Raw genomic sequence first — 26106 nt, forward strand, 5'->3', positions numbered from 1 at the left:
CTGTGTTTATCGACATGTACCGGAAAAGGCCCGAGTGTATAATAACATAAGCAAATATCTCGGTCTTTCGCCGATGCATTTGGTATGTATCAAAATTCGCCGGAGAATACTGACATTCTCTAATTTCGGTCTTTAACAGTAATATATACATATATTACATTTTTTTTGGGCATCATATACGGAAAAATAATATATCTTATGTTTTGGATTAATATTATTATTATTATTACTATTGTTATTATTATTATCATGATATGCATAAATTCATGTTTATTGATTTTTTCGTCTTTATTCACCCTGTTTATTGTTACTTGTGTATATATTAAACTTTTTGTTATTATTTGTTTGTAAATGTAAACATTATGTGTACATAACTGTTTTGTGTTCAATGATCAATATACCAAGGCTTAAGTACCTGTTCTGTTGTACTAAATAATTAAATTATTATTATTTTTGGAAATGGCATAATTATGACAATGTAATAATTAAAAAGTTTTGTGAAATATTTTCAGTGAATAAGAAAAAGTGAGGGAAAGATGTGACTTTAAATAAATAATGATGAATAATTAGTTGACATTATTTATAACGAGTAAACATTAGAGAAGAAAAATGTGTTCCTAAAAGAAGGGAATTGTGACTTTAAATGTCATAAAACACCTGAGCAATCCCAGGTCCAGCAGTTAGGCTGTTTGTTAAGCTGCCTAATTTAGTGTACTGGTTAAAATATAAATAAATAATAAATTTATAAATATAAATATAATAATTAAATAAAAATAAAATTACAATAAATGCTTAATGTTTAATGGTAAAAAACATTTGTTGTTAAATATTTTTGTCATAAAAATGATTAAAAAAATTAGTATTATTCATTTTTTCAATCCCATTTTTATGATATGGTTTTTTTTTAATAGAAAATTAATGACTGGATCGAATGCCAAGGGACAATTGATAAGCTGCCTCGCTTCTGCAAATTCATTTCATGCGATTTTGGTCCATAGAGTATTGCTAAAGATTTATGACTGGTTATGGAACTATTAAAACATAATTGAAAATGTATTTATGTCATTAGTGACAATAAAATTTTATTATCAGACAGTTGCCGTTAATCGCAATTTTTTCTATAGATGATATAGCTGGAAGTAATGTTACTAAACTTTCCCTGAATATCTACACAGCTTAAAATCTAAGCGGTATCTTCTTTAATTAATAACTATTATTACATTTATAACACCTTAATAATTTCCTTTTTTATTAGTTGTTTTATCCCATCAAAAATATAACATTTTATTTAATTGTTAAATCGATTTTATGAAATTAATTTAAGTTTAATTTCATAACTTGTATGTAGGTATTTTATTTAGTAACAATATTAAGGTAACAATATTATGTAACTAGAGCATATTTATTTATTCAAACAAAAGATTTATAAAATTAAAGAAAAATACTATCTTCCACTCTAATGACGTAAATATTAAAAATTATTTTAATTAGTTATCATTTTATTTAGAATAAAATAATTAAAAGTGTACATTTGTATACATACACATTACTTTGAAGGATTTCAATGGAAACCCCACTCTCCATGTTTTGTATTCAGATTTATTTATGGTTCCGGTAAATTAGAACCGATTGTAGATTAAACAATGCGAAAAAAGCTATTAAATTCTACCATATATGATTTAAGTAGGAGAATTACATTAAAAAAAAAATTGTAATGCTACTAATACGATTTGAAAACAGTTCAAATTCATTAATTTTTTACTTTCAATATTACTTAGTATTGGGATGTTAAAAAGTAAAAATACGAGTAGATAAACTGATGTAATTCTTAAAATCAAAATATTTTTCAAAGATTCTAGAAAATTAGTTGGAAAACGTATGATAAATATATTTCTGAATTCCAAGGGATCTTAGTTCAATTTTAGTAGTAATCGCTTTAATCATTTCTCAGCATTTTCTTGTCGATTTCAAGACGCAAGTTTTCCAGTTTAAAATATTTTCTATACGATTTTTTTCATATTCGTTGTTTTTATTTTTTAATAAAAAAATTGTTTTTTTAAATAAATGCGTTATGTTTTTTTTTTAAACAAGTACAAATTAAAAAATATTTTAAAATACTGTAAAATTAAAAGAAAAACCTGTAAAACTTACAAAAAAAATCCTTTATAATTCTTTTTTGAATTTTAACTTTAAAAAAGCTTTTTTCCAAAATTTATTATTAATTTTTGTAATGTTGATTTTGTTTATTTTCAAATCTGATAATATAAAATTATCAGATAATATTTTAATATAATGAAGCATTGACACATATTTGTAACATTTAATTTACAATGTAATATATAATTTGCATTACGTTTTGTTATTCGTTATTATAAAGAGTAATGCACTACACGAGCTGTAATGTAAAATTAAACGTAAAAAAAGGAGAAAATCGATATTTGGTTCAGTGACAGATCATAACAAAACGTAGTGAAAATAACTATGATGATACAATTATAATAATTAATGATGGTACTGAAACATTTATGATGAAAAAGTCATTAAAATAATTGTACATTATTATGTTATTTATAAGTTACATGACGTTGTATATAACTAACGTGCAATTATATTTTAATAAATATTTTACGGCTAAAATTTATAATATTATGGTAGGAAAATGTAATCAACTGCTTTTAAACTTGTTGACTTGCAATTAAATCAGTTTAATACAAAAACAATTAATGTGTTTTGGGAAGCTTAATTAATTATTTATTTTATCCTAAAATCTGAATTTAATTTTCAACGAATTTGACGAGATTTGAATTATTAGTGTTGTATTTATTATACCAATGTGATTATGATTAGATTTAACAACAATTACCATGCGAATTTTTGATTCAGGATTTCTGTATTTTATATATTAATACATCCAGCAAAATTATACAAAATTACTAACAATTTCAGGAGAAAAAATTACAATATTTCTATAGAGTATACATAATGCGCTAAGGAAAGAGACGGTTTTGTTAATATTATTTCTTTACTGTATTAATGAAAGATTATATTATAAAAAATATAAATAAAAAAATTGTGTATTTCAGACGCTTTTTTATTTTTTATAAAATTAAAATACATTCTAATTTTTTTGAATAAAATTTCAAAATTTTTGTCAACATCATATTAAAAAAATAAAGAATATATTTTGTTGCACGTGAACTCAATGCCATTCCCGGATTAAAAGATTCCACAATCAGAAACATATGCTCACCGAGCTGGTCTAGTAGTAAACTCGTAGTCGCAAATCACTTGTTTAACAGCTGATTTTCGAAGTTCTCATATTCAAATCCTAGTAAAAGTTGGTTACTTTTATACAGACTTGAATACTACGTACATAGGTGTGGTGAGGCCAGGGTTTCTTGCTGACCAAAGCAATGAAGCCGATAACTGTTCTGACCCAAGTCCGATCCAGCGATTGGAAAAAATTTCATTGAAGCGGACATTCGAAACAAAATTCGCTGAAAAGCTATCTTGTTGAAATGTAATGATATCAGCGGTCCCTTTTACCATTAAGTCTGGAAGCAACCTCTCATCGATCATTCTCAGATAACTGTGTTGATTAACTGCGCCATCGAAAAATAAGGACAAGGAGATATTCAGCTGTCTTCTCAGCCAAAATCATAACGAGGCGGATGATGTTCGAGTTTGTCAAAGAAGTGAGAAATGTCTTGCGCCCAGACAAAAACATTTCGGTTACCAGAGCTTCGATAAATCGCATACTTGTCTGAGAAAATGACGCTCTCTTTATCGTTTGCTCTCAGAAAGCGTTCAAGTAATAACTGACATGCATAAAAATGTCATTCAAGGTCATTGTGACTCAACTCTTAACTGTGGCTGGATGAAAAAAATTAACTTTCAAGTCTTTCTACGTGTGGTCTCGCATTTTCGATCTTGGAATGCTTAAATCTGCAGAAACATTTGCGTGTTGATTTCATCGATGATTGCTGAATCGATGCCTCCACAGCAGCACACGACTCTGCTCGAGTGCTCAGCCTCCCACTGCGTGGCGATCCAAGAACACTTCCCGTTGCAAAATCTTTCTTCTCCCATGTCAGTAACTTTTGCCGTAATGCTGGCAATTTCCCAAAAGCCACAAAGAAGTCATTTGTAATATTTTCCAATGCTTTACCAGTGCGTGGACGTTCATGGATCCACACAAGCTAACAAACGCTCTTCGACAGTGAATGCACTCGAATTGCAACAGTGAATGCAATCTGCCATTGTTCCACACTCGACTATGACTAACGTCATCCCATCACGAATGGACACACCGGATTAGGATAAGCCACCATGGCTTATCCTAACCACCGTTTCCAGCCGCAGTGAGTGATATCAGCGTGAGTATTGGCAGCCGTAGTACCCGATAAAGCTGGATAAAGTTACCCTTTACAGTGTAAAGGGATTTCCTGCACACTCAGTAGGGAGTGAACAGCGGCATACTGTGGTATTTGAGGTTTAATTAATCACAAATCTCAGGAGTGGTCGGCCTAAGTCTGTGTAAAACTATATTTCATTTCCATGTCATACGTATCATACTCATTTCATTGGGCTGTAGAGAGGGGTTACTTACTGTTCACTAGTTGAACAGGTTGCAATGCGCGCATTAGGGATAAAAACATGTTTTGTTGTCCCACTTCTTCACAAAAAAATATATACGAGTTTATTTACTCCTTCAGTTGACGTTTTCACATAATTTAATAATGATTAATAGTTATTTGAGGATTTTATAGCAGAGTTTTATGTCATTTTTAAGTAATTGTTTCTTTGTTTTTCGAAATGTCAAATCAAGCTTCACGTGGAAGCAATAAAATTTAAATTTTGTTCAACATTTCTTTTTCTATATGTTTATCAGATTTTATTTCAGTTAAATGTTTATATTAAATTAGTCGGTAAAATCCATCCTCAGCCTGCAAAACACACAAAAAAAATATTTTACCTAGAAGGAGAAGTTAACTCCCTATCAAAATTAACAAAAATATTTTTAGAGTTAGTTGTTGGAAAGTTCTTTAGTTAAGTATATGATAAAGTCTTTCTTTTTTTAATGAATCTTGGAAGGGAAATTGCCGGAAAAACACTTTCATTAAGAAACAGGTGGTGCAACCTATGATAATTTAAAATTACAAAATATTTATATTTTTACATTAAAATAATTATGTATAACGAATCGTTTATATATAGGAAAAGGTTAAACTGTTTTTATCAGAGATATGTAAACAAAAAGAAAACTGAAAAAAGTCAAAAGAAAAAAAATCGAATTTTCTTCAGTTAAGTAAAAGAAATAAAAAAAATTTTGGAAGAAGTAATTCTAAAAAATAATAATAGCAATATTATAATTTTTAAGAGATAAACAATTACGTCTAGCAATATTGAAAAATACCATACTGATACAGATATGAAAAAAAAATTTGTAATTAAAAAGCAAAATCTGTATCTTAAGACATAATTTCAGAAGAGCTTTTCTTATTTTATTTTTTTAATGAAATTCAGAGTTTGATTTGAAGTTGGCCCTGATTCAAAATTAGGGGTTTAAAAAATATGCTTGGACCTGTCACAAGTATATTTTATTTGTTAGAAACAATTTTTTGTATACCACTTCCATAATATACAGTTTAAATTCTATGAAACTTACGAAGTTATATTAAAAAAAAAGTGTTAGACTGTTTTTTGCTGAAAATCAGCACTTTGGGAGAACTAAAGACTTAATGCAACACATAATATTCCCTTTTTATATGATATACAGTAGAAACAAATATTTCCTTAGACTAAACACAAAACTTTTAAGTTCAAATGAAAATATTCTACTTTTATCCTACTTTCAGTTGAGTTAAGAATCACAAAATTCATTATTATCATGAGGAATCTGAAGCATAGACTAAGTAAGCTTTATGATGATTTATAACTCAAATTAAAACCGGGAGATAGTAGCACTATACATTAAACAATACCAATTGGTAGTATACAGTAATCACAAAATTGTTACACAAAACCTTCGGGTTTTGATTAACAGGTTACGATTACTTTATGAGCTTATCTTGCTTGATATTGTTGCGTGTTCGCGGTTCGATAAGGATATCGAGAGATAGCACAGGTAAAAATTTCTTATGAATACAAATTATTACATTTACAAATAATTTTTAATGTACAAAAATAGCAATTAAAATTAAATAAAAATTATTTACATAATAAATACCAAGATACAATTCCGATTTACTATTAACTTTATAATGACTAATAGAAACTAATACTGAATTAACAATATGATTATCGAAAAATAAAAAAAATCGCTTTATGTAAGAATTATTCATTTTTAATGTTTACAAAAAAAACTACCTTCAAACTTTATAAATGAATAATGTCATTTTCACTACTCATATTCAAAAAAAACTCACTGGCCTTCCCACTGTCCAAAATGGAATACTCATAAAGCATTCTTCGCTCGTCTGTTATCGCACACTCCCTCTGAATGCTCCTGCACACCGTGATCGCATTTATTGAAAATTGTACTTGCGTTTATCGAACACTGTACTGAACTTGAAATTTCGCTGGTGCCGGCAGTATTTATATTTCCATGCCTAGGCCTGACCTGCAGTATCATTACCCGACTCGCCCTTTTCTTCGGTCAAGCGTAATAATTTCCATTGTTCGCTCCTTCTATAAATCCTTTTCTAGAAATATTTACTTTTTAGTTTCATCTGACTTTTCTTTCTCTTTCTTCTTTCTGAAAGCTGTTTTTGCCGTCACAATACTATTGCTTTATAATTTCACCTAATTTTATAAATTTTATTAGAAAAATTTTTTAACGCTGGATCTTCACTTGTGGTGGTTAAAGTACGATTATTAGTGAAATCGGTTATACGGACGCTGTTAAAAAATAGAAATAAAAAAATATATTTTAAAGTATTTAGACAGTTTTAAAACATATTGAGATAACCTTTGGTAATCGTAATTCTTTTAAATTATAAAATAATTTTAAATAAACCTAGATTATGTATTTTTGTACAAACAGAAGGTATAGTCGTTCATTTTAAATAAATAACTTTAGTGTGTAGTTTGTTATAATAAAAATATCTACTGTATTATGTAGCTAACAGTATGATATAATAACGTATGATGATGATGATATATCTACTATATAAGAGTAACACAGTATTTTCTTTTAAAGTAAACCACATTATATTTTACAATATCTTTTCTTCTCCTATATTCTGACCTGTAAGCATAGTTTTTTCTAAGTTAAAGCAAACTTACATGCGATGGTAAACAACAGTACAGAATACTCTATGTATTCTTTTCCCAGGACTGCTTTTTGTTATTTTATAATCCACACATATAGACAACACACACACACACACACATACACTATATATATATTTTTTTTTTTTTTTGTCTTCAGTCATTTGACTGGTTTGATGCAGCTCTCCAAGATTCCCTATCTAGTGCTAGTCGTTTCATTTCAGTATACCCTCTACATCCTACATCCCTAACAATTTGTTTTACATACTCCAAACGTGGCCTGCCTACACAATTTTTCCCTTCTACCTGTCCTTCCAATATTAAAGCGACTATTCCAGGATGCCTTAGTATGTGGCCTATAAGTCTGTCTCTTCTTTTAACTATATTTTTCCAAATGCTACTTTCTTCATCTATTTGCCGCAATACCTCTTCATTTGTCACTTTATCCACCCATCTGATTTTTAACATTCCTCTATAGCACCACATTTCAAAAGCTTCTAATCTTTTCTTCTCAGATACTCCGATTGTCCAAGTTTCACTTCCATATAAAGCGACACTCCAAACATACACTTTCAAAAATCTTTTCCTGACATTTAAATTCATTTTTGATGTAAACAAATTATATTTCTTACTGAAGGTTCGTTTAGCTTGTGCTATTCGGCATTTTATATCGCTCCTGCTTCGTCCATCTTCAGTAATTTTACTTCCCAAATAACAAAATTCTTCTACCTCCATAATCTTTTCTCCTCCTATTTTCACATTCAGTGGTCCATCTTTGTTATTTCTACTACATTTCATTACTTTTGTTTTGTTCTGGTTTATTTTCATGCGATAGTTCTTGCGTAGGACTTCATCTATGCCGTTCATTGTTTCTTCTAAATCCTTTTTACTCTCGGCTAGAATTACTATATCATCAGCAAATCGTAGCATCTTTATCTTTTCACCTTGTACTGTTACTCCGAATCTAAATTGTTCTTTAACATCATTAACTGGTAGTTCCATGTAAAGATTAAAAAGTAACGGCGATAGGGAACATCCTTGTCGGACTCCCTTTCTTATTAGGGCTTCTTTCTTATGTTCTTCAATTGTTATTGTTGCTGTTTGGTTCCTGTACATGTTAGCAATTGTTCTTCTATCTCTGTATTTGAACCCTAATTTTTTTAAAATGCTGAACATTTTATTCCAGTCTACGTTATCGAAAACCTTTTCTAGGTCTATAAACGCCAAGTATGTTGGTTTGTTTTTCTTTAATCTTCCTTCTACTATTAATCTGAGGCCTAAAATTGCTTCTTTTGTCCCTATACTTTTCCTGAAACCAAATTGGTCTTCTCCTAACACTTCTTCCACTCTCCTCTCAATTCTTCTGTATAAAATTCTAGTTAAGATTTTTGATGCATGACTAGTTAAACTAATTGTTCTGTATTCTTCACATTTATCTGCCCCTGCTTTCTTTGGAATCATAACTATAACACTTTTTTTGAAGTCTGATGGAAATTCCCCATTTTCATAAATATTACACACCAGTTTGTATAAATCTATCAATCGCTTCCTCACCTGCACTGCGCAGTAATTCTACAGGTATTCCGTCTATTCCAGGAGCCTTTCTGCCATTTAAATCTTTTAATGCTCTCTTAAATTCAGATCTCAGTATTGTTTCTCCTATTTCATCCTCCTCAACTTCCTCTTCTTCCTCTATAACACCATTTTCTAATTCATTTCCTCCGTATAACTCTTCAATATATTCCACCCATCTATCGACTTTACCTTTCGTATTATATATTGGTGTATCATTTTTGTTTAACACATTATTACATTTTAATTTATGTACCCCAAAATTTTCCTTAACTTTCCCGTATGCTCCGTCTATTTTACCAATGTTCATTTCTCTTTCCACTTCTGAACACTTTTCTTTAATCCACTCTTCTTTCACCAGTTTGCACTTCCTGTTTATAGCATTTCTTAATTGCCGATAGTTCCTTTTACTTTCTTCATCACTAGCATTCTTATATTTTCTACGTTCATCCATCAGCTGCAATATATCATCTGAAACCCAAGGTTTTCTACCAGTTCTCTTTATTCCGCCTAAGTTTGCTTCTGCTGATTTAAGAATTTCTTTTTTAACATTCTCTCATTCTTCTTCTACATTTTCTATCTTATCTTTTTTACTCAGACCTCTTGCGATGTCCTCCTCAAAAATCTTCTTTACCTCCTCTTCCTCAAGCTTCTCTAAATTCCACCGATTCATCTGACACCTTTTCTTCAGGTTTTTAAACCCCAATCTACATTTCATTATCACCAAATTATGGTCGCTATCAATGTCTGCTCCAGGGTAAGTTTTGCAGTCAACGAGTTGATTTCGAAATCTTTGCTTAACCATGATATAATCTCTCTGATACCTTGCAGTATCGCCTGGCTTTTTCCAAGTGTATATTCTTCTATTATGATTTTTAAATTGGGTATTGGCAATTACTAAATTATACTTCGTGCAAAACTCTATAAGTCGGTCCCCTCTTTCATTCCTTTTGCCCAGCCCGTATTCACCCACTATATTTCCTTCCTTGCCTTCTCCAATGCTTGCATTCCAATCTCCAACTATTATTAAATTTTCATCTCCTTTTACGTGTTTAATTGCTTCATCAATCTCTTCGTATACACACTCTACCTCATCATCATCATGGGCGCTTGTAGGCATATAGACGTTAACAATCGTTGTCGGTTTAGGTTTTGATTTTATCCTTATTACAATGATTCTATCGCTATGCGTTTTGAAATACTCCACTCTCCTCCCTATCTTCTTGTTCATCACGAAACCTACTCCTGCCTGCCCATTATTTGACGCTGAGTTAATTACTCTAAAATCACCTGACCAAAAGTCGCCTTCCTCTTCCCACCGAACCTCACTAATTCCTACTATATCCACATTTGTCCTACCCATTTCCCTTTTTAAATTTTCTAGCCTACCAACCTTTTTTAAGCTTCTAACATTCCACGCTCCGACTCGTAGAATGTTATTTTTTAATTTTCTGGTGACCCCTTCCTTAGTAGTCCCCACTACTATATATATAAAACATTGTTTGTATACTTTAAGTTGTCACATTATTTGATATTTTTTTAAGTGCAAAATTAACTTTATAAAAGAAAAAAATCGACTGTAATTACTTTTCTTTCCATCTATTCAATTTTATTTCATTTCAAAGATTTTTCATAGAAAAAACAGGATTCATCTAAATTTTATTTCTTTTTTTATCAGTCGACTTCACTAACGCGTACAAAAACTGTATTATTAGCTCTATTAAGTAATGCTTTATTTTTGTCAAACTGCTCAATCACGTTAAAGACGAAAATTACATTGATTATCATAAATTTTTCAAGATATTTATTTAATTTAATAATATTTATTAAAAAAGAAAAAATCCTGGTAAATGTTAATGAACTGAAAAAACGTACCAGGGATGAAACTAGTACAGGGTTCATTACGTCTTTTGATAATTTAATAACCTTTACTTCTATCCCTTTATAGTTAATTTTTTTTTAACATACGGGGAGGCATACAAGGAGCACGGTAATTATAACAAAATTAATCGGTTGAAGGAGAGAAAAGATTGTTGTCAATTGTACATCTTTTTATTCGTATATTTTCTGTAGAGAATGTAGATTATTAACTTTGTTATCCTTACCGCATTTCCTTCTCAGTCAATTCTGAAAATAATTTAAGTGCTCATATAAACAAAGGTTCTAGTTAAGTTTACGCTGTAGGGTACTGGAGCTGGTACGCTGTAGGGTATTGTTTGTATTTCCTTTCTCCTAACGATGAAAGAAGAATAAGGTTTTATGGATAGGCAGTTGGTTACCTGTAGTCAGTCAAATTTGATAGAAGCGAATGTGGAATTTATGTAAAAATGATTTGATTAACAGTAAATTAATGATTGTGTTTTCATTAGTTATCCGAATAACTCTAGAATATAACATGAAAAGATAAAATACACAAGAAAAAATTACGCAAAGAAATTTTTATAATTAATTAAAAGTTTTCACTAGTTATCTTTTAAAATAAGGTAATTTAAAAAGATTGAGTCTTTTTTTAAATAAGATAATTTCGTATCACAATATCAGTTAACAAAGGTTAAACAAAAAAAACGTACATCGGGGTTTTTAAGCTATTTAATATCTCTTAACTTTGAGTCGAGTAATGAATCGCAAAAAATCCCTTAAAGTTTAAATGTGAGCATCTTTCATCACACAATAAACTGTAGGAGAGTTCGTTCCATACTTTAATTAGCATGTTTCAAGTAATGGAAGTAATAGTTGCTACAATCTTGATCCTGACATCGGGTAGGTCAGCAGGTAGCTGAAGCACATACACACATACACATACATTTTGGACAGTCTATTTCGTATTTTAAGATTTCATGGGATTTTTCTGACCTCCAAATTCGAACTTATGCGTGTTAACGTTTCCACTGAGATGAATTGTTGTCTCAGCACTTAACACAATACGATTAAGAAAGATAACCTTCATGCCAACAACATTTCGATCACGGAAGTCGGCACACACAGTTTAGTAGGTAGACTTCAAAGCCTATAACAAATATAAACAGTGTAGACGCATATGTAAGCATTTCCTTAAAACTTTCAACGCTGTCATCACTGTTTTATTTGTTCGTCACAGGCTTTCCTGATATAATTTTTAGGATTATTCAGAAAAGGCATTCTGACACGTTCAAAATTTTCTTCAGACGCCCTTACTCGTATTTTTCCTTTTACACAGACATCCGTTCGTTTCAAATTGATTACCACTTCGGCAAATGTTATTGTCACTTGCAGGATTACATTTAAACTTTCTATGCAATTCACACTGAACTGTAACTGCAAATTAACATTTAGTAAAATGTTAAACACAGAAGGCATTTTGTTCAGAAGTCACCATCTTTGCTAGTACCGCTATAATAGCGGAAAGATAGGGAATCAACCAGTTCATGAGAACAATTAAAAGTGTTCTTTTTGAAACTTTTGTTCTAGCCTTAAATGAACACCTTATCTAAATTAATATCCTAAAATTCCTTTTTTTACATCCAATATTTTTCAGTTTTAGGAGTATTAAAGTAAGTAGGTTATTTGAGAAATAATACTTTATTTGTTTATTGTTATTTACTTTTTAAATATATTTTAAATTGTAAAAAATTTAATTTAATATTGTTGTAGAGATTTATTTTACAATTTCCCTGAAAAAAAATAATAAATAAAATGTAAAAGCATAAGAAGTAATTCAAAATTTTTCTGGAGATAATTTTTTGTGATTTTATCGATGTTTACTTCCTGGTTTTCAGTTGTAATCAAAATTCGGAGAAATTTAATTTAAGAATTTTAAAATTAATTTTAATTTGAAATTTATCTTTAAAAGTGTTAAACTATTTATAAATATCTGAATGTATCTTTTACAGTTGCAATATCAGCATACGACTTTCTTCTTGCCATCTGAATTTATATGTGAACAAGCGTTTGAATTTGTCTTTGAATATTTCCCACTCATATAATATACGTATAGATATATAATAAATTTGCTTCTGTTTGGCCAAATGATATTACAATATAGTACGACTAAGTACGAATGGTTCTAATCTGCTTTGATTTACAGAAGGTCATGATTTCATTCGAGCAACGAGACTGTCAAACCACTAAATCCTATTAGCATAGCCTGGAAAAAGACATTCAAATCCATCTAGATATATGTATTACAAGTTATCATAATATGATTTTAGTTTACAATTTTTTTGTTATAGATAACTTTACTTTTTATTAGTTGGACTTTTTATTATATTTTATTAAAAAAAAGGTATATAAATAAAAAATATATATAAGCAAGTACTCTTACATATATGTAAGTTATAAAAAATATATATAATATATAAGTTATACATAAAAATATATCTATCTGTATACATATATATAATAAAAATAATGTCACGAAAGTTAAAGTAATTATATATATTGTAATTATATAAGTAATTATATATATATATAAAGTAATTATTATATATCAAGGACAATCATAAAAAAATCAATGGGATTTCGTAAGGGTAGTGGTGATTTTAGATTAATCAATATTTTACCATTTCTGGATAAATTGATTGAGTTAATTGTTTAAAATCAAATAATTTATTTTATTGAGTTTGATTTGATATTAGACAGTCAGGATTTCAAATCCAATATAATTGTGATTGCAATAGGGGCTGTAAAATTGGTTCCAACTTTTTGATAAATCAAAAAGTTGGAACCAATTTTACAGCCCCTATTGCAATCACAATTATATTGGATTATTTTTTGTGTGTTTTTAGACTTAAAACATGCATTTAAGTGTGCTAATCGAGATATTTCAGTTAAACTGTTCGAAAGGTTTAGATTTCAAAGTGCTGTTTTATTATCGTTCAGAAATTAATAGGTAGAGTGGATTCAGTTTCTTAAATGCAATGGTATTGCGTTACTATGCAGACCTGTAAACGTTAGGAGGCTGCAAAGAAGCGTGCTAGGTCCAATACTGTTTTTAATTTTTATTAATGATTTGTCAATAATATGTAAAGTATAAAAACAAACTTGTTTGCTAATGGTATAGCTATATACTTGGAAGAAAAAATAAACTGGTTTGGTGAATAGTGAAAAAAATACAAATTTGATTTGTTGAATAATGTAAATAATGAACTGAATCTAGATAAATGAAAAATTAAGCAGGCTGAATATTAATTATAACAAAACAAATATGATTTTAGGAAATAATTAATATAACTGTATAAATAAGAAAGAATTGGCAGGTGGGAAAACCATTAAATTCCTTTTTTTTAGAACAGAAATATTTAGTGTTCACAATTAATAAACTTAAATTCAGTGACAGCATTGATTACACAACCAGAATAATCAATAAAAAAATTAGGTTACTGGTAGAGCTTTTTTTATAATATATTAATTTTTAATATCGTCATGTTGCTGTAACTCACCAAACAAACAAAACTATTAAGCAGATAATCTAAACTGCATTAAATATTTTGATTGATATCAAAAAATTCAAGCAGAACAAAAAATAATTAGAAAATTAGGGCTAATTTCATTAAATGCTCGTCACTCAGTTTGACAGTTAACGGCGGATCAGTTATTTTAACATTTGTGATTCATAACTTTTTTTTGGTTTTACCATCAGTTATTTAATAAATTTTATGACTAAGCCATTTATCTACACCACTGCTTGCTTCACTTGAAGGATGCTCAAAAAGCTGAAGAATTGTTAACGAGACGTCAATTCAAAATTAGTGGATAAAGGAAAGAAAAGTATTCTATAAATGAAAACGTATCTTTTTTTATATGGAAATAGTTTTTCGATTATTATATTTCTATTTGATAGCTGGTGAGTAATTTGTTATAGATATATTACCGAGCAAATAAACAGAAAAAATAATAACGAAATTAATTCAACTATAATTAGAAAATTATCATAATCGTCATACATACCTATAAAACAGTACTTGCAAAGATGAAAAAATGGATATAAAAGAAATTTAACGGGAAGATTCCAAAAATTGTATTAAAACATTAAAATGACAAATACTAAAAATTACAAATTAAACACACACACACACACACACACACACACACACACACACACACACACACACACAAAACAAAGAAACAACAGAGAAAGGATTACTGTTGTTTTATTAAATAATAATTTTTATTTTGTTCTGTAAAAGTGAAGTTGATTAGAAAATAATTCGAACATCATTTGCTACTTGTGATTTTTTTTTTAGTAAAGTGAAAACCGATGTTATATTAACAATTGTTAAAAAAACATATATTTGAGCATTTTTTTTGTGTTCTCTCTCCATTAACGTGAATTGCGTTACGGTACAGTTACTAAATGGAAGTTTTGAGCGTAAAACGAAAACAAACTAAAATCGTCTGGCCTTTTGCATATGTTTACATTTTAAATAAAAATAAAAAAGTAGACGGTCACTTAATTATAGTTATTACACAGGAAAATCGAAAAAGTGTTTTATGAAATCATTTTTTTTTATTGCTTCTCTGATCTATTAAATATTTCATTAAAAAAACCAAAATATGTGCGTGATTTTGTTTTGTTTTTGTTGAGATCAATAAAACTTATTTACATATAGAAGTTTCGGTCAAAAAAAAAACAGTATATATATATATATTTTTTTTTTAATTTTTACGGGCATCGACTATTAAGGTCATAGCTCTCGTCACATTCTTTAAAAGAAATTAGTATCACCATCAGGATCGTCATATGTAAGGGTGTAAAGGGCCCTTACATTTTATTTAAAAGCACAATCTACACAGAAACATTAATCACAACAACAAGACAAAACAACACTTATGGGGTGTAAAGGGCCCCGTTATTAAAATTTGAGATAAGGTTCTCAAAAGACCATGAAATTAAAAATACAACATTACAATACCTTCTGCCAATACCAATACCAATGCTTCTTCTATGTGTCTCGTTTATAGTTTGTTTAAGTACCCTCGGGGCGACCAGAACTGCCGTTGAGCAGTATATCAGTCGCTCCAGGGTGCCGTGGCAGTTGACTCCTCCTTATAAACAGGCTACAGGCATGCACCGCGCACACCCATAGCCTCGCGCCCTCAATCCACTCTTGAGGGTCCCCATGCCATCATCGGAACACCCCGACTCACTGCTCTTGAATGCAGAAGAGCCAGGGTGGCCTAGGCAAGAGGGCTACCTCCCGTCACTACACGTGCCACGCTTCGAGACTTCAACATTTAAATGAAACTACCTGTTAGAGATTCTTTAACATAATTTTAATTTTTTCACTTTTACAGACTTCTAAGAAGTCCACTGGCGTGTAAAAATGCAACTATATTTTCTTCATTTCCATTATCCAGATCAGCAGTAATATTATTTCTAAGACGGAACCTCTTTCTGAGGTCCTCATATATGGTACCCTCTTCTATTAGATGCTTGATTGTCAGTGTTTTATTACAAACACCGCACATTGGTCTCACTTCGCCGGTTTGGAAAATATTTATTTAAATACTAGCTGCCCGGCAATGCATCACTATTGTTAGATATGAGTAAATATGTAGATTAAATAAACACAATTGAAAGTTTCATAAGACATTAAAAAATTGAACATTACGGAACTTCACAAATTCAAAATTTAACCTTTGCCTTTACCCGTATTTCCCTTTTCCCTTTCCCCCTTTCACCTTTTCCCTTTTTTCCTTCATCCCTTATCCCTTTTTCCACTTTTTGCAAAAACGTTTTGTTTCACGTAACTAATAACATATATTCCGAATATGAGGCAAATCGGACCATAAATACAATTTTTCTAAATATCTGGACCCCAGAGCGACCTTTTTTTTGTTAAAGAGGTGGGGAATCCCATTTACTACGGACGCTTAAGCAGTGTCGGGCTCGCTAGCAGGTGCCGCACGTTGTTATTAATATGCGTATTTAAACCTGCGCACTACCGACTAAACCGCCACCCCTGGCTACCATCCTTCCTGAAACCGCTAACAAAGCATTCCTTCTGGAAGGGGGGTTACACGCCCATTCATACATTCATACGTCATAGTGCAATATCAACATAAACACATCAGTTACAGCAAACAAGAAACATCACCATACATCGAGATACAGAAAGAGATTATGAAACTACATACTACAAACAAAGAAGAAAGTCACACAATATCTGTGGACGCCAACAGATACGGGATCGTAGTGTCCGCGGCCTCTTCGCATCAAGGCGACCCCCACATGTACGAGGGAACCCTAGTCGCTCGCTTACGAACCTGTCCGCCCCCGGACTCTCCGACACCGACTATTGTTTTGTGACTCCTCCCACGCTTGGAGGTCCCTCATCATGATTTTAACATACGTAGTGGTCGCCTTCCAGTTTTCTTTCTTTTCTATCATTATGTCCATCAGCTCCTCAGGCTGGAATATCACTTCCCTGCCTAGTAGGTCAAGTAGTTCTGTCCTAGGTCCTTCGTATCTCGAACAGTGGAAAAACACGTGATATGGCGTTCCCTCCTCCTCGCATACCAGGCAGTTCTGTTCATCGTCGAGGCCGTACTTATGAAGGTATGCTCTGTGTCCCCCATGGCCCGCCATAAACTGGGTAAGGCTGTAATCCAGCAAGCCATGAGCTCTCCCTCGCCAGCGCCTTACATCTCTCACTAGGCGGTGTGTCCATCTGTCTTTTGTGCTACCGTCCCACCTTTCTTGCCACTTGTTCTCCCTCTCCTCCGACAGTGTACGTGTCCATCTTCTTCTGTCTGCGGAGGAGAGAGCCCCAAGTTCACGTAATCTTAACCGTATTTTGATTACCAAATCTATCGGAAGGATTCCCGAAAGTACTTCTATCGCATCCTTCGACACGATCCTGTATGATTCTTAGGCAGCACCTCCTGTGTAAGGACTCCATCATGCCTTTGTCCTTTTGGTACTTCGTTACTCTCCCCCATACCTCTGCTCCATAGAGTAGGGTTGAATAAACTACGCTTACAAGTAGTTTCCTCCTTTGCTGCTTCGTGCCATGGCAGTTCGGGAGAAGGGCAGCAACTAACTTCCTTGTTCTTTTCAACTTTTTCACATGCCTCCTTTACGTGTGCCGAAACGAAGCCGGGCGTCTATCCAGACGCCTAAGTACTTAACCGCCGGTCGTGACACTATTCTTTGTTCTTTGTTCGACAGCTTCTGTCTTTTCGGGCACCATCTGCATCTCAATTCCCCCCCGAGGGGAGAAGATCCCGCCTCGTAGCGTGTCAGGTCGCTACACCAACCCCCCGTTCCTTGCCAGTAGGGCACCATCTGCAGCCCAACTTCGTTCATCCATCCGCTTATTGTGTTGTAAGCATTGGTTACCTTCTCGTCTGTGCCTCTCTCCTGTTCTTGGCATCGGCCACGAGGGCCAGATCGTCAGCATAGCCCAGTAAGGAAACTTTCGATGATTCGCTCCACTATCCCATTCTCCACTTCACAGCGCAATTTACGCCCGGTCAGATACGATATTATAATTTTTATTATATATATCGTGGAACTCTGCGTGTTATCAAGGCCCTACCTATTGCAGCGTGTGAGACACTGTTGAACGCGTTTCTCACTTCAAGAGTCACCAATACGCATAGACTGCCTTTGACCCGGTTTTCTTCTCCCCTGATGATCCCTTCAGCTATTCGATGGACAGCAGCCACTGCATCAAGGGTTGATCTACCCCTCCGAAAGCCATATTGATTCTCGGATAGGCTACCCTTTTCTTCAATCGCATCTTCTAATCTCCGCTGAATCATCCGCTCAAACAGCTTTGCTACAGCGTCGATCATGGCGAGAGGTCTGTATGATGAGGGTAGCTCTGAATCCTTTCCAGGCTTTTGCACAAGGACTAGTCTTTGAGTTCTCCATGTTCGTGGGAAAATTCCCTCGCTTAGGCAGGCGTTGTATACGTCCAATATCGTATCGGACCGAGCCCGGGCCGCCAGAGATGATCTGGGCCAGGAGATTTGTCCGCTGACATGTGGGCAACTGCCGCCGCGAGTTCGGCACCGGTGAACGGCATCGGGAGTTCCGTTCCTGTCTCGATGTCTTCCGTCAGTGCGTCCCCGTGTGGAAAGAGTCCATATTTAATGCGCCTAACCTCCGATTCCTCTCTCGAAGCAGGAGCTCTGGGTTTTAACGCATTTCTCACGAGAAGCTTATAGGGTCTCCCCCATGGGTCATTCTCAACTTCGGCCAGTAGTTTCCTCCAACGTTCTTTTTTCGACTCCCTTATTAGGTTATTTAGTTCTTTCTTGCAAATTTTATAGAATGTGCCGTATATAAGGTCCTGACGGCGCAATGATATGCCCTCGTTGTCAGTCTCCTGAGGTGATGACATTCCTTGCTTTTTGCGCCTATCTCCGCGTTCCACCAGTACGCCGGAGGGTGATCTTTTATCTTGTAGTGACCTGTCGCAGGCCTCCCGCAGACATTCCACTAGGCGTACAGCCTTCTCTTCAGCTGCAGGAGTCTCCTCGACTGTTCTTAGATCAAGTCCTTCTGCGAATGCTGCCTGGTCCAGGTTCCTAGTACTCCAGCCCTCATTGGCATGTTGGCCTCTTCCACATTCACCGCCAGTAATTGTCATAACAATAGCCTGATGATCACTAGTTGTGTATCCTTCCCATACTTCCCATCCTTGGATCCTGGACGCCAGGTCTGGAGACCCCAGTGCCACCTAGCAGATCCAAACCAATCAGAAACCTTTGCGAGCGTGCGCATAACACACCAAAGTTTCATCACAATTGGATGAATGATATAGGAACGCATACGGAATAAACGAACAAATATTCACTTATATATATATATAAGATTGATAAAGGGAAAAAATGTTATATTAATATTTTCAGATTAATATATTTTAAAAAAATACACGTTATTAAATAAACTAATAGTAGACATTAAAACAAAACAAAAATTGCTCTAAAAGGATAAAGAATAAAGGGGAAAAAATGAGAATGAAGAAAAAATGCAAATAATTAAATGCAAATAATTATAATTTCATATGTATAATTTACCTACTGTAGATTTTATTCAGGAAAACAAATATTCAAATCTATACAGATTTAAATCTGCTTCTTTATTTGTTGATTAAAAGCAAGATATTCGAATAAACTACTGAAAGTCAGACGATTTCGAGATATTCACGAATAATTTTAGTACATTACTAATTATGTGTGTGTCTTAAACCGAACAACTAAAATGAGTGTTATTTAAACCGAACAACTATGATAATATGACGGTACTAACAAACGACAACTATGGCAGTGACGGAAAACATTTTTTTTTGCAGAAAAATAAATTAGTGGAAGATCTTTTAATTATTTCGATAATTAATTAAAAATGACAATGAAAGACATAATAAGACGCGTGCGCTCTGCTGGAGTGTTCCTTTATATCGCCGATACTCGTGAGACCAAATTTACATGCCTACAAGAAACTTCTATGATGGCTGGTGGTCCATCTGGAAATATCACCAAATTCAGTCTTGTCAAAAGGCCTCGATCAGCTTTGTCTAACGAGGATATCAGTACTGGAGTAACCAATGCGAATTGTGAAGCAGACCATCCACAGGTTAAAGATTTTAAATTTGTTGTTATGCGAAGTATTCAGGAAGATAAGTTCCCTTCACAAGGTCCTGATCAACAAGGTTGTAACAGGATCGTGTGGCTCACCGAAGAACACCAAAAATTAAGTGATGGATCGATATTAATTGAAATCCAGAACAATGAACAGAGTAGATCTCTCTTACGTATTACTAACTAATATGGGCAGTACACACGTAAGTGCGATGTGCCACAAAAATTTGAATACCAGTCACGGAGTAATTTTTTGCAGAGACCTTCTGCAGTTGGACATAACAGAAATAGCTGATGAACTTAGCAGATGAACCCAAGAAGTAATAAGTGTGAATCGTATCATGAAAAAGCAGAGCGGGTCGGAAGAACCAACCCCATCTCTTACATTAAAATTTAATCTTCCGGTATTACCAGAGCAGGTTAAAGTGGGTTACGTGTCAGTTCCGGTAAGGCCATTTATACCCAACCCGCATCGATGTTCAAATGCCAGGTTATAGTTACACATTAACATCTTGCTCGAAGACGAAGATCTGTGCTCGATGTGCTCAGGAAGGCAACAATGACACTGACTGCCATGCGGATGAAAAATGTGTGAACTGTAGTAGTGATAAGCAGCCCGATCTCGAGATTGGCCAACTTCTAAAGAGGAAAAGGCGATTCTCAGACTCTCTATCGAGCTGAAGCTCTCTTTTCCGGCTGCACGCAGAGAGTACAGAAAAACACTTAATTCACGGAACCTGGTTAAACCAGATTTATCTTTTGCCACCGCTGCGTCAAAACAAGCTCACCCGAATTTAGGTATTCAACAGTGCGGATCCTGCAGTTAGCTGAAAAAACTTGTTCAGATGTTATCTGATCACGGCGCTTTACTTGCGGCCACTATTTCAGAACTGACGAAAATTAACAAGAAGGCGTTAGTCGCAGTTAGTGAATTCAGTCATGGGATCCCTCTGAAACTCCTTGTCCCCAATGTTTTACCCGTGCGGGCAGGAATAATCACAACTGGCGGTAAGCCATTTGCCATAGCCATTCTGTCGGTAAGCCATTTCTGCTAAGCTCCCTCTTAAAGAATAAATATTAAAAAAATACTACGCTAACGGTTATAGAAATTACTGGAAAACAAGTTATTCCTCAAAATTATATACAAATAATTAAATTAATATGTAAATCAAGATGGCCATTTTGATTTTTAAACAATTATCATTATTAGATGTGGAAAAAAAAGAAAAAAATTGATAAAAAGGACAAAGAAAATTTATTTAAAAAAGTTTAATTAGCAAATAAACAAGACTATGAAACATTATAAAACATATTTTCAGCTGAATTTTTATAAGGAAAAAAGTAAAAAAATATATGATAATACGTTATGGGTATTTTTTTTGAGTTCTATTTTTTATTCTTATTTAAATAATTTAGCTAAATTGTTTTGTTTTTCTAATAGTTTTTGTAAATAATATCTATTACTTGCCAATTAACACTATTTGTCAGTATGTAATTTTTGTTTAATTTATATTTATTTTTTTGATGACTGTTTAACAATCGGAATGGTCACTACAGTAAGTTTATATTTTAAGTACAATTTCTGTAGAGCTTTTTCCAATTTAAATTTGAAATCGTGATTTAAAAAAATTATATTTATTATTACTTGTTTTTTTTGTAAGTATAGTATTTTAAAAAACATAATTGTGAGACTAGATTTTAAAATACCATGAAATAATTATTTGATGTGCTGCCATTATGGGTTTCTCCGTAAGAAATCAGCTTAATAATACAATTTTGTTATTGCAGATTTAGCTGAGACATGAAGAAAAATTTTCTGTGGCTTATTTTAATTTGGCTTTTTCTTCAATTCCAACTTTTATGTGCAGATAATCTTGGTAAGTAAATTTTAGTATTTAAAGTAATATTTTAGTAATTTTGTTATGAAAAATTATAATAATAATTACAAGTCTACATAATGAAATAATATTAAGTATATAATATTTTATAAAATATCTACATAATATATTAATGTTACTTTAATGTACGTATATAATACAGTCTAGTTATATTATTGTAGACCATTTCTTACTGTTATTATTACTACTACTAGCGCCGGTGATATAAATCTGCAAAATTCTAAATGGTAATACCATTATCTATATTTTCCTTAATGTTCTACTCAAGAAGAGGGAAAACTCGGTTCCATTCTTTCATCTTTTACTTTAAGTGCATCCTTCAACGCTTCCTAAGTACTTGATCTTCTCAATCTGTATTTTACTCTATCCTTTTCCTTTTCCTTCACACCATCCTACTTGTTTAACTGAAATAAAATGGGAATAAGTAACTACCCTTTCTACGTATCCTTGGAAAATGTTATAATAATTGCATCTATCTTTCTGTATAGAAAAAAATAATCATGGTTTTAATTTAAACTTTATTGTGAATTAAATCATTTTACTAAAATGAATTCTATTGCTTGAAATAAATTAAAAAATTTACCATAATTTCAATTGTTTTTTTTTAAATTTAATAATCCTAGTCATAAAATTCAACATCGATTGAATGCCAAAAATACTTTAAACCGAAATTCTTAAAAATATTTTTTTAAGATTAAATTTATGCGTATTTATAAATTTAAAAATAAAAAAACGAAAAACTGTGTTTATATTTTGATGTATTTTTTATTATGATAAAGAAAAATCCATATAAAGAAAGATTGAATAAGATATACAAAAAATGTAAAATATAAACTAAAAAAAAAAAAAAAAAAAAAAAAAAAAACAGAAACGGGAAATATACTTTTCAAAATACTTTTGAAAGCAGTTTACTTCACATAGAACCTTAAACCGAAATATAATTAATACTTTAAACATTTTTATGGCCAAAACCAATCGTCGTCCAATACACTTACTTGAATCCAAGAATATGTTATTCTTGGTTAATTCTTATTAACGCTCCATACAATGAGTTAAATTCTCCTGAAGTTTTATTTTGTTACCAAATATTTTAATTAAATTAAGCTTGCTATATACACAGTAATGAAAAGCCTCTCCTCTACCTTCACACATGTTTAGAGAATATAGTGGAAAGATGATAGGATATGCTGATGTATAATTTGATGTTTTATTATTATAAAAAGAGAAAGAAATAGTTCTTTTTTTTTAATTATATTAAATAACAACATTAATAATAATAATAATAATAATCTTTGAATAACAATTGTATTTCCATTTATTTTTTACTTGAACAATTTTATTCAGTTCTTGTTTCTTATAAATATTTCTGTACTTATTAATGTGTTTGTAATTTCTCAGATTAAAGGTTTTGTTTCTTATTTATAATCTTGAAAATATTTTGAAGATTTTTATAAATCTATATTGTATTTGGTACATAAAGTAAAAAAAAAAATTAACAAAAAGTAGATACAAAAACATTGAAGTTTTTTCGAATTACTGTAATAATTTCATACACTTTGTTTTATTTAAAGTGTTTTCAGCTGTTACAGATTGAAAATGACCAAGCTTTACTCGTTGTTATCGTTTATTTAAGATAAACACAATACTTTTTACGTTTTTCAAAAATATAATTATTTTTTTAATTAAAATTTCGTATTATAAAACAATTTTTATACGCAATGATGAAGAAAATTTGGTAATTAATTAAATATTTTTATTTGATGGGTGATGAAGAAACATTGATAATTAATTCAACTTCTATCAATTGTAATTATAACAATTTGGTCGGTTTGATTAATCGGGTTTTAGTTGCTAGGTTGTGGGGTTATGCAGTGCAAGATGAGGAACTTTGTTATGCACAGATCTTATATTGCAACCCAATTAACTTTCGACGCGGAAATAATTTGAACTAATCAAGTCTGTTATTTCTACAAACAGAACCGTACAGTCAGTTTAGATGACAAAGTGTTTATGTATACATAATTATGATTACTGTACAGTTAATTTGTTATATTTTCTGACAAACTGAGACGCGGAATGAGATGTTGATATTCTCCACTATTCATCTTTCATAGTCGGACACTCACAACCGTAAGCTAACCTAGATTTTACGTCTTGGATAATTTCAACTATTTCGTAGAGTTATTTACTTTTTATAACTGTTGTTATGAATAATCTGTTATATAAAATGGATTATAACAATAAACTATTACATTTTTTTAATACAAACAAAAATTAATTTTCATGAATTAATATGTAATGTTAACTTTAGGAGGAAAGTACATTGTCGGACCAGGTTATACATTACTTCTCTTTAATTTGAACTGTGTGTACTTTTACGTATAAATATGTGCCTAATAAGCTTGAAAAATCTATACATCTAGTTTTTTTTTTTTTTTTTTTAGTGAATGTACTGCAGGGATTAAAACAGGCTTACTTTTTTCCCCTCCTAACATGGGACCTACAGTTAAATAAGAGGCTCGGCTGATAAATTTTGCAGATATATGTATAGCATGAGAATGAAAACAACAGATATTTGAATGAAATAAAAAACGAATAATAGTATAATACCTTAGCTACAAAATGCAGTATTTATTTTTCAGTTTAATCCCCGTTTACACTTATACACTTTTTCCAGCGTGTGACAAGTTTTTGCATTCCGTCACTGAAAGATTCTGGTGGTATTTCTCGGATCCAAGGAAACACAGCTTCCTTCACCTCATCGTCGATTGTGTAATAATTACTTTTGAGATCCCTCTTGGGATGAGGCAAGAAGATGAAGTCGCACGGAGCCAAATCCTGTGAGAATGGCGGATATGGAATAGGCTCAAACTTGCGGAGAATCTCTGTAGTGGTGTGCGATGTGTAAGGCCGCGCATTGTCATGTTGCAAGATTATGGGCATGCTTGTCTTTCGAATGCGACATACTCGTCGTCTGAGTTGTCTTAACGTCTCAATGTACCATTCGAAGTTCACAGTCATCTCATGTTCCAGATACTCAGTCGTATAAACGTGTTTGGTGTCTCAAAACACCGTCAAAAGGAGTTTCTTCGCAGAAGCTCGACTTTTGAATTTTTTGGGTTTTGACGATTCATAACCCAAAAGCATAGAATACGATGTCTGTATTCCATGCTTCGCCATTTTTCTTCCGGGTCGTAATGATGTATGCAACTCTCATCCCCGGTCACAGTATTGAAAAGGAAGTCGTTTCCGTCCGCACAATAGCCCTGTATTCTTCGCAACATTCGATACGACGCTGCTTGTGTTCGTCCGTCAGTTTGCATGGTACCCATCGTGCACAGATTTTACGGTAACCCAATTGCTCGATAATATGCCTTACTCGTTCTTTAGATATGCCTTACTGAATAGAGGTGCGTTGCTGGGTGATTCGCTGGTCACTTTGAAGCAAATCGTCCACCTCTTTTCGATGTTTCTCGTCAGTCACAAAAATTGGACGTCCGCTGCAAGGTGCGTCCTCAATTGTCGCTTTATCAGCTTCACATTTCTAAGCCCACCTGTTCACAGTACCCCTGTAAACAGTTTCACTACCGTAAACTGCTTTTAAACGATGAAAAATATTCGTAGGATTCACACTTTCTGCTGTTAAAAATTTGATCACTGCGCGCCGTTTTAACTGTGTTGACATATTGACCGTACTCTACTCCATTTTAACTGCTAATGAAAACAAACTGGTAAACGGATTTCAACGCATTATCGCAGGTTTGTAGAGGGGGATTTTAGCTATCATGTGCTACCA

At 32.3% G+C, this 26106-nt stretch overlaps 1 protein-coding gene across 1 annotated transcript in view; it reads left to right on the forward strand.

The window, feature by feature from the left end:
- LOC142320938 (protein eva-1 homolog C-like) overlaps nucleotides 1-26106 on the forward strand; it is a 718303-nt gene that overhangs the window by 50839 nt on the left and 641358 nt on the right. The window contains exon 2 of the mRNA XM_075358924.1: nucleotides 22201-22289. Within this exon, the coding sequence (XP_075215039.1) occupies nucleotides 22214-22289 (76 nt within the window). The 5' untranslated portion in view covers nucleotides 22201-22213. The remainder of the gene's footprint in view (nucleotides 1-22200; nucleotides 22290-26106) is intronic.

The sequence above is a fragment of the Lycorma delicatula genome, chromosome 3 (genome assembly GCF_047948215.1).
Source record: "Lycorma delicatula isolate Av1 chromosome 3, ASM4794821v1, whole genome shotgun sequence".
Taxonomy (NCBI): domain Eukaryota; kingdom Metazoa; phylum Arthropoda; class Insecta; order Hemiptera; family Fulgoridae; genus Lycorma; species Lycorma delicatula.